Source organism: Babylonia areolata, chromosome 9, assembly GCF_041734735.1.
Source record: "Babylonia areolata isolate BAREFJ2019XMU chromosome 9, ASM4173473v1, whole genome shotgun sequence".
Classification (NCBI taxonomy): domain Eukaryota; kingdom Metazoa; phylum Mollusca; class Gastropoda; order Neogastropoda; family Buccinidae; genus Babylonia; species Babylonia areolata.
Genome location: NC_134884.1, coordinates 43,795,272 through 43,804,487, shown reverse-complemented (window position 1 = coordinate 43,804,487; position 9,216 = coordinate 43,795,272). Strand labels below are relative to the sequence as shown.

The 9,216-nt window shown below is 47.7% G+C and overlaps 1 protein-coding gene across 1 annotated transcript in view; it reads right to left on the bottom strand.

Moving 5' to 3' along the window:
• The window catches only part of LOC143285505 (short-chain collagen C4-like), a 9,584-nt gene extending 1,413 nt beyond the window's left edge, over nucleotides 1-8,171 (bottom strand). Inside the window, exons 1-4 of the mRNA XM_076592839.1 lie at nucleotides 7,870-8,171; nucleotides 6,964-7,208; nucleotides 1,487-1,549; nucleotides 1-229 (exon numbers count right to left, since the gene is read on the bottom strand). The exon at nucleotides 1-229 is cut by the window's left edge and continues 1,413 nt beyond it. Coding sequence (XP_076448954.1) covers nucleotides 1-229; nucleotides 1,487-1,549; nucleotides 6,964-7,208; nucleotides 7,870-8,033 — 701 coding nt within the window. The 5' untranslated portion in view covers nucleotides 8,034-8,171. The remainder of the gene's footprint in view (nucleotides 230-1,486; nucleotides 1,550-6,963; nucleotides 7,209-7,869) is intronic.
• Nucleotides 8,172-9,216: the final 1,045 nt, after the last annotated feature.

The following is a 9,216-nucleotide window of genomic DNA, read 5'->3' as shown; positions in this document are numbered from 1 at the left end:
GGACAGGTACGGGTGGCGGGGATCATGATGGTGGTGGACAGGGCGGCACGGCACACAGAGCAGGGAACGTCATGTTCGTGATGGTTAAGAATAAGTTCATACTCAGCTCCGTAGAGGTACCCACGAACTGTAGAATGCGCAGCTGTGCCGTCAAACTGAGGAGCCAGAGTCAGACACAGTGGGTTTGCTGCAGCCCCAGTGTGATCATACCAGGAGCCTCCCGCCACGCCTGTTTTGTTCACAGAGCATGGTCAGTGTTAGGAAGGAGAACATGTGTATCACTGCCCCCATTTCTCTTTTTCTTCATCTCTGAACCACATATTTACACACACACACACACACACACACACACACACACACACACACACACACACACACACAGGGCAAGGCCCAATCCTCATTGCCCACGTTGTTATTTCTAATGTTCCCATCACACATTTCCTGTTTCTTGACCATTTTCTGGTGGCTCTTTCTTAAAGGTCCCACAGCATTTACTGGCCGTCGAGGCAGTGAATTCACGTCTACTGTAGGCTCCGACCAATCCTCTCCTTCCGTCGTTTTAACCTTCCCCAACGGAAGTCACGTGTCCACTGACACCTTGGTGGAGTGAGGAAACTCGGAGTAAAGAGCCTTTCCCAAGGACACAACACCATTGCCAAACGGGGCCTCCAACACTGATCACTGATGAACACTGGATCAGAAGTCCAAAGCCTGACCGATTCTGGCTGTGCGCCTCCACTCAGGAGAAGTAATGCATAGCGAAATCAGACAGCCTTAGTGCTTGGCCTGTTTCACTGACGAACATGCCTGGACACAACGCAAAGAGTTCACCAGTCTGTACACCACACATATGTCATTGTTCTGCATAATTATGAGCGTTCCAGTCTTGTCATCTACTGTCAGTCACTTTTGTTTGCAGTATACGCACAAATTCTGTTCTGTCAACAATCCCTTGATTCAGCTAATCATATTCCAGCCCAAATACATACATCATTATTTCACTTTCCTAACCCAGTTTGTCTTGCCTCTAACGTCGTAATCATATTCCATACCACAAGCTTTCTTTGGTAAACTTGACTCCTCCAATTTGTGTTAAGTATAGCCATTACCGGATGTGTCTCACAACAGAGTTAAATATATGGAATATATATGGTCTCACAAAATCATTAGATAATTTGGTGTAACTATTTTTCTTTTTCTAAATCTTTCCTTAGCGCGAAGAAATGAACTTTCATGGCCTCACATTTCAGCACCATCAGATTCTCCGTGTGTGTGTGTGTGTGTGTGTGTGTGTGTGTGTGTGTGTGTGTTTTATGGATGGGATTATTAAATATTTTGTGTATTGTTCTATTTTTTTGTCATTCTTCTACACAGTTCTCTTTATTTTCTTAGGGTCTTTGTAAAGGCCGTCGTGCTCTGTACTCTGTAGTTACTAACTATAAAGATATTCTTTAATAATGATAATAATAATAATGATAACACTCACCAGAATATACCAACTGGCTAGTGTTGGCACAGGTTTTTCTTCCCCAACGAACGAATGTTGATCCTGTTCAACACAGAAGTCACTAATTTAAAAACTGCAAATTAATTCTCAAATACACAAACCCTGCGTACAGCTGCACAATTTGCTACAATGCTTGCTTTGGATTATCCGATTAATCTAATTATATTCATAAAAAACCATGTAACCCAGTACTTACTGCTGAAATGTCCAGGAAGAGAAATGCCCTGACTGCATACAAAGCCAGTTGTAGTGAACGGAACCTGCAGGTCCTCCGCACCACCTGCAGTAAAGCACAGCACAGCGCCAGGCAACGCGCCAGTCACTATCAGTCCCAGGGTTTTCTCACAGATACAGATCGCAGCTCACACGGATGACATCAAGGGGGTGAACGACCGAATCAAGCAGGCACTGGGTTGGACACAACAGAAAACTGTCCCTCTGAAGTCTGCTACAAGCAAGGACATGTAGGATCGCGCACAACAGATGGAGCGCTGAGTGGAGCACCATTCTGAGTTACATGCAGGGGAGAGCAGGATCCCACGAGACGGCCTGACTGCCACAGTGTGCATGCCTGTGCTGGAGGAAGCCGACAGACAACCAGCCCTCCTAGAACGGAACGAGGCCTGTGACTGTCTTGCTCTGACCTGAGAAAGATGCCGTCCCAGCTGAGGTCTTGAAGTGCTGCAAGGGGACCCTCATCACTGAGCTGCGTGAAATCCTCTGTTCTGCTGGAGAGAAGGTGAAGAGCCACAAGACATGAAGGACACTGACACTGTCACACTGTACAAAAACAAGGGTCACAGGAGCAATTGCAACAAATATCGCAACATCTGTCCTCAGTATCGGATCTGCCACAGAAGACATCTGTCTCTGGACGATATTAGACGGGAAGCTGGCTGTCTAAACTCTCCAAATGAAATCTAAAGTTCAGCTGAAGTGTCTATGGAACTTTCTCCTCTAAGACGATGCAGCAGTCACTGCCTGCTCAGCTGAAGACCTTCAGTAGCTCAGTTATGCTTGCAGAAGCTTCGGACCCACCATCAGTCTGAAGCACCCAACATCAGAATCTCTGACCATGAACTGGATGTTGTCCATGACTTCGTGTACCTGGGTTCAACGATACCAGACTCCGTTCCCCGTGACACCAAGTCAAACAGTGTATCAGCAAGGCAGCCAGCACTATGTCCAGACTGACAAAGAGAGTACGAAGAACAGAGAGCTGACGGGGCACACCAAGATCCAAGTCTTGGGCTTACATTATAAACACCATCCTGTAGGGCAGTGAGTGAATCCCCAGCATGTACACCCTGCTGAAACGGAGACGCATGCATTGGCTTGGTCATACACTGCGAATGGACGACGGCCAGATCCCCAAGGATACCCTTTACGGAGAGCTGGTATAGGGGAAACGTCGCATAGACACACCCCAACGTCAGTCTGAAGCTATAGCCTCTTAACGATCGGTTTGGAGGCAAACGGTGCAAAAAAGGATCTCCAAGTTCGGAGAGATGCTTGCCTAGCGTTTCCAGACAAAGAAACTGGGGCAGACAGGCCCACAGCCAGACAGACAGACCAGTGTCAGACTCCACGTGTAGGAGGGACGCTGTATCAGTCACCACCCAGACCACAACTCTATTGTCTCCCCAGACTGATCAGTCTTTGGTTGATTCAGTTTCAGTGTTTGTATTTGAATCACTGAACATGAAAACCTCCACCGGATTTTGTTTTGAAATAACATGTACAACACCATCTATCAGCCAAAGGTACTGTCACAGAAGTCAACATTATCCCAGACTGATGCAAAGTTGACCATTTATCTGAGCAAAACATAAAAGAAATAATGTCCAGCCAATCACTTTTGTATGAAATTGTTTACATATGTGTATTTGTGTAATGTGACATATGGATATCATTGCATTAACTGAATTTTTGTTTTCAATTGCAGTTATATTCTAACATGTATCTACTCGTTTATTCTTTAATCCCCCTCCATCCACACGCACACATTACCTGCTTGACCACACTCACAATATAAAGACATTACTTAAACATGCACACTTTTTACATGCATTCACACACAATTAGAAGCCCTGTGGGTTGGGCACTGATAGAATAGACCCACTGCCCTGCCATGCATATCGTAAGAGGCGACTAAGGCAGGACCACCTCGCCCGGAGGATAAAGGGGTTTGCGTAGGGTTAACTACCCTGCCTGTAAAAAAGACCAGTTACAGAAGCATCGACGACAAAGAACCAAAACATTCACCTGGGCAAGGAAGGGTCTCCGTCCCGGAGACTTCTGACGCGGTGCAGTGAAAGCCGAAAGGAAACTGCAAGGCTGACTCACCTTCTGACACCCAGGACAACAACGCGAGTAGCCACATGGAACATCAGGACGATGTATGAAGCAGGAAGAACCATCCAAGTAGCGAGAGAGATGAAAAACTACAAGATCGGAGTGCTAGGATTGAGTGAGACAAGGTGGCTACAGTCAGGACAGATGAGACTTTCATCTGGAGAGCAACTGCTGTATTCAGGACACACAGAGGATGGAGCCCCCCACACTGAGGGTGTGGCCCTGATGCTGGCACCGGAGGCACAGGGGGCACTCATCGGCTGGGAACCTGTCAACTCCCTCATCATCACAGCCAAGTTTACCACCAAGAAGAATGACATCAGGCTGAACATCATCCAGTGCTATGCTCCCACCAATGATGCGGAAGAAGAGAAGAAAGATGACATCTACCAACAACTACAGACAGTGATAGACAGAAGAGGAGCCAAAGACATAACCATACTGATGGGAGATTTCAACGCCAAGATCGGAAGGGACAACACCGGCTACGAGGACACCATGGGGACACACGGACTGGGACAGATGAATGAGAATGGTGAGGGTTTTGCAGACCTGTGCGCCCTGAACCAGCTGGTGATAGGAGGAAGTATCTTCCCACACAAGCGCATCCACAAGGCCACATGGAGATCCCCGAACCACGTCACGGAGAACCAGATCGACCACATCTGCATTAGCCGCAAGTTCAGTAGATCATGGCAGGATGTACGAGTGATGAGAGGAGCTGATGTGTCATCAGACCACCACCTTCTTACGACGACAGTGAGACTTCGTCTCAAGAGATTCACCAACGCCAACAACACACGGACAACGTACAATGTTGGACTGCTCAGAAACAAAGACACACAAGCAGCATTCCAGACCAGCCTTTCCAACAGGTTCCAGCCACTACAAGAGCTGATAGAAGACAGTGAGATGGACATCGAGACACAGTGGGAACACAGCAAGAAGCTCTGGCACGACACATGTGAAGAGGTCCTTGGCAAGAAGAAAAATCAGCACAAGGAATGGATCTCTGCCAACACCATCCACAAGCTGGAAACAAGGAAAGAGAAGAAAACTTCGCTGAACATGAGCAGAACAAGAGCAACTAAGGCAAAGGCACAGGAAGAGTACACAGCAGCGGACAGAGATGTAAAGAGGAGCATCAAGAAGGACAAGAGGGACTACATCGACGACCTGGCCAGTCAAGCAGAGGCAGCAGCCGGACAAGGGAACCTGAAGGACCTGTACCTGGTGACCAAGAAGTTGACAGGCAAGTTCCAGCAGACCGACAAGCCAGTGAAGGATAACAACGGGAACCCATTGACAACAACCGAGGAACAGCTGAAACGATGGGCAGAACACTTCAGGGAGCTGCTGAACCGCCCCGCCCCTGACGCACCACTAGACATTCCACCTGCAGAGACAGAACTGCCCATCCACTGCGACAAACCCTCAAAGGTAGAGATCAAGAAGGCCATCATGTCTCTGAGAAATGGGAAGGCTGCAGGGCCGGACGAGATACCAGCAGAAGCCATCAAAGCAGACACGGAAATAGCTGTCAATATGCTATACAGCCTCTTCAGCAAGATCTGGGAGAAGGAGGAGGTACCGGCCCAGTGGAAAGAAGGAATCATCATCAAGCTGCCGAAGAAAGGAGACCTCAGGGACTGCAGCAACTACCGAGGGATCATGCTCCTGTCAACGCCAGGCAAGGTTCTCAACAGAGTTCTACTGGAAAGGATGAAAGAGGCCGTCGACCCCAAGCTCCGAGACCAGCAGGCAGGCTTCCGGCGGAACAAATCCTGTGCCGACCAGATCGCCAACCTGCGCATCATCGTGGAGCAGTCGCTGGAGTGGAACTCCCCCCTCTACATCAACTTCATAGATTATGAGAAGGCCTTCGACAGTGTGGACAGAGAGACGCTGTGGAAGCTGCTGAGGCACTACGGAGTTCCAGAGAAGATCATCTCCCTCATCCGTTGCACCTACCAGGACATGAGCTGCAGGATTGCCCACGCAGGCCAGCTGTCCGAAAGTTTCGAGGTGAAGACCGGAGTTCGTCAAGGGTGCCTGCTGTCACCGTTCCTCTTCCTCCTGGTCATCGACTGGATCATGAAGACCACTACAACAGGCAGGAACAACGGTATACAGTGGACACTCTGGACACAGCTGGACGATCTCGACTTCGCTGACGACCTGGCGCTCCTGTCACACAACCACAGCCAGATGCAGGACAAGACCACTCGCCTGGAGACCACGTCAGCCAGGACAGGGCTCAAGATCAACAAGAAGAAGACCGAGCTGATGAAGATCAAAACCACTGCCAACACTCCAGTCACAGTCGGTGGAGAGCCCATCAGGGAGGTGGAGTCTTTCGTCTACTTGGGAAGCGTGGTTGACCGACACGGAGGCACGGACCGAGACGTCACAGCCAGAATCGGCAAGGCAAGAACAGCTTTCATCATGCTCAAGAACATCTCAGCATCTGGAGCAATCAGTATGAAAACCAAACTCCGCATCTTCAACTCCAATGTGAAGTCAATTCTGCTCTACGGATGCGAGACATGGCGGACAACACAGACGATGCAGCAGAAAATTCAGACATTCTTCAACACCTGTCTGAGGCGCATCTACAAGATCCGATGGCAGGAGAAGATCCGAAACGAAGATCTGTGGGAGCGAGCCGGACAGGAACCAGTGGCCAAGCAGATATTGCGGAGGAAGTGGGGCTGGATCGGACACACCCTCAGGAAGTCAGCGTCCAGCATCACACGCCAAGCCCTGACCTGGAACCCGCAGGGAAAGAGGAAGAGAGGCCGGCCTCGAAACAGCTGGAGGCGAGATACCGAGGCAGAGCTGAAGCAGCAAGGGACCAACTGGACTGGAATGGCCAGAACAGCCCAGAACAGAGTGTGATGGCGAGGGGTCGTCGATGGCCTATGCTCCACCAGGAGCGATGGGCAAAATGAATGAATGATGACACACAATTAGAACATAATGACAAAGCGAAAGAGATAGGTAAAGTATGAGAAACAGAGACAGAGAAAGACAGAGACAGACAGAGACAGGGGAGACTTCACTCTTGCTTTCAACACTATGAGCACACACACAGGACTCACCTCCTTTCTGGTTTGACCTATCCAGAGCTGTCTCCTCCAGTTTGGTCTTCATTTCCTTCCGTTCTCTCTCCGCTGCTTCTAGTTTGGCCTCCATTGCTTTCAGTTTGGTCTCCACAGCTTCCTGGTTTTTCTCCGCTGCTTTCTGGTAGGTCTCCATTGCTTTCTGGTAGGTCTCCAGTGTCTTCTCTTTCATCTGCGAGAACGCAAGGAGCTCCATTCCTCTTCCAAACAATGGCCCGGAAAGTCTGATTGGAAAACAACACACGAACAGAAAAAAAAATCTTATGTCACCACACTGTCGAATAACAAACAGTGGATCAGAATCACAATGACTAACACAACAGAAACATGTGTAATCCTAATTGATGGCTGTCTCACGCTGTTGATTATAAACCAAACAAAAACCCTGATTTGTGCCAGTGAGAACAATGACATTGTTAGCATGGACTTTTGTACTTTTTAGTTCACAATTTTCACACACAACGTAAATCTATGCAAGCCTATGTTTCGGTTGTCCAAGTGTCTCTGTGTGTATGTATGTATGTATGTGTGTGTGTGTGTGTGTGTGTGTGTGTGTGTGTGTGTGTGTGGAACACTAACAATTCAACTTTCTTTGGAAATGCCAAATTTAACTTTAAAATTACAGTTGCTATTTTTACTTAGAATAGAAGCATCAAAATGATGGCATTAATCTGAATACGAACATAGAAAAAAATAAGTCGAGACTTTCAAAGTTACGTGCAGGCAGCTTTTTTCACGCAGCATTGGTCACATGTTTAATATTATACATGAGAATTCATTATTTTTGTTGAGAGTCAGAGAAAGAGAGGGGGGCGGGGGGGGGGGGGGGGGTCACAGAGAGAGAGACAGACAGACAGACAGAGAGACAGAGTATAATATGCTTACCCAGTCTGCTTGGATTTCAGCGCACTTTCAATTCTCTGAAGTGTCTCCACGACTTTCTCCCCAGCACTCAGAACCGACGTGGCAGTGGTGGAAGTGGTTTGTCCTGGAAACACTGTGCTTACAAGAACGAGCCAAAGGCAGGCCAGCATGAAATTTCTAGACATTGTCAAAGGAACCTTTCCTATACAACTGAAACGTACAAAGTAGTAATTCAAAAGGTCAACAGGACTGAAGATGCACTGGCTTGGATATTGAATCCTGTGTCACACTCTTCCTCGGCTCTGGCCAGACTGCCGGTTGATGGCTCGTTAAATACTCTAGCGCAGGAAGCGTTAACTCCGGTTTATGTGATTCACTGACATCCACACCTTCGTGTTCACACCTTGGTGTTCACACCTTTAAGTGATACATTGGAGTTCACACCTTGTACGCTGGTTTTGCTGTGACTGCACCATCTGCGCAATTACACCTGACAGCTACATGACGAAAACCTGATCGTCCTTGATTAGGATCGTGGTGGCTATGACGTAAACAACAGTCAAGCCATACTGATGACATTCCCAGTGGAAAAAAGAGACTGGAGCCAGAGACTCTCTCCCCCATAGTTCAATCAAATTAAGTTCAAGAATGGAGGATTAGAGATTTCTGCAAATTTACTGAAATCGGCAAATCTAAGAACCACAGGGGTCGACCCTGACAATCACATAAATCCATTGAGAAAATCATGGAGTACGTATATGTGTGATATGTTCGTTTTCAGTTGATCGGACTTGCGCGTCGTTCCGTATGTTCTCAAACGGTTTGGATTCTTACTTGATTCAAAATGCGACAAACTTTTAGTTTGAGAGAACTCGTTTCATACTTTTCTGCATTTTGCGCGCGTGGATCTGCATCTGAATGAAGTACACTCTAAAACTGAAAAGCTCTTCAGTGCGTATTCTCCGTTTATGGACCCTGTAGTCAAGAGGCTTTGAGAAGAAAGTAACTTTACATAGCGCCTTATTCGGAAACACGTTTTTTGACCGAACCAGGTGACTGAAGTCGTCAAGTCCGCAGTTGTCAAAATGCTGATCCTGAGGGGTGATCTCTCCTTGGCACGTGTTTAGACCACTGTGAAAAACAAGCGGCACACACACACACACACACACACACACACACACACACACACGTCTGCAAATTTATTTGATTTTACGCTATATTGATAAATTCCTTCTTCTGCTGCTTCTTCTTCTTGATGTTGTCGTTGTTGTTGTTGTTCGTGAACTCAGACGTACTGCATCTTTCAAGCCATTTTTGTCCCATGAAGGATGTGGGATCATCGTCGCTGCAATGATAACTACCTGGTCA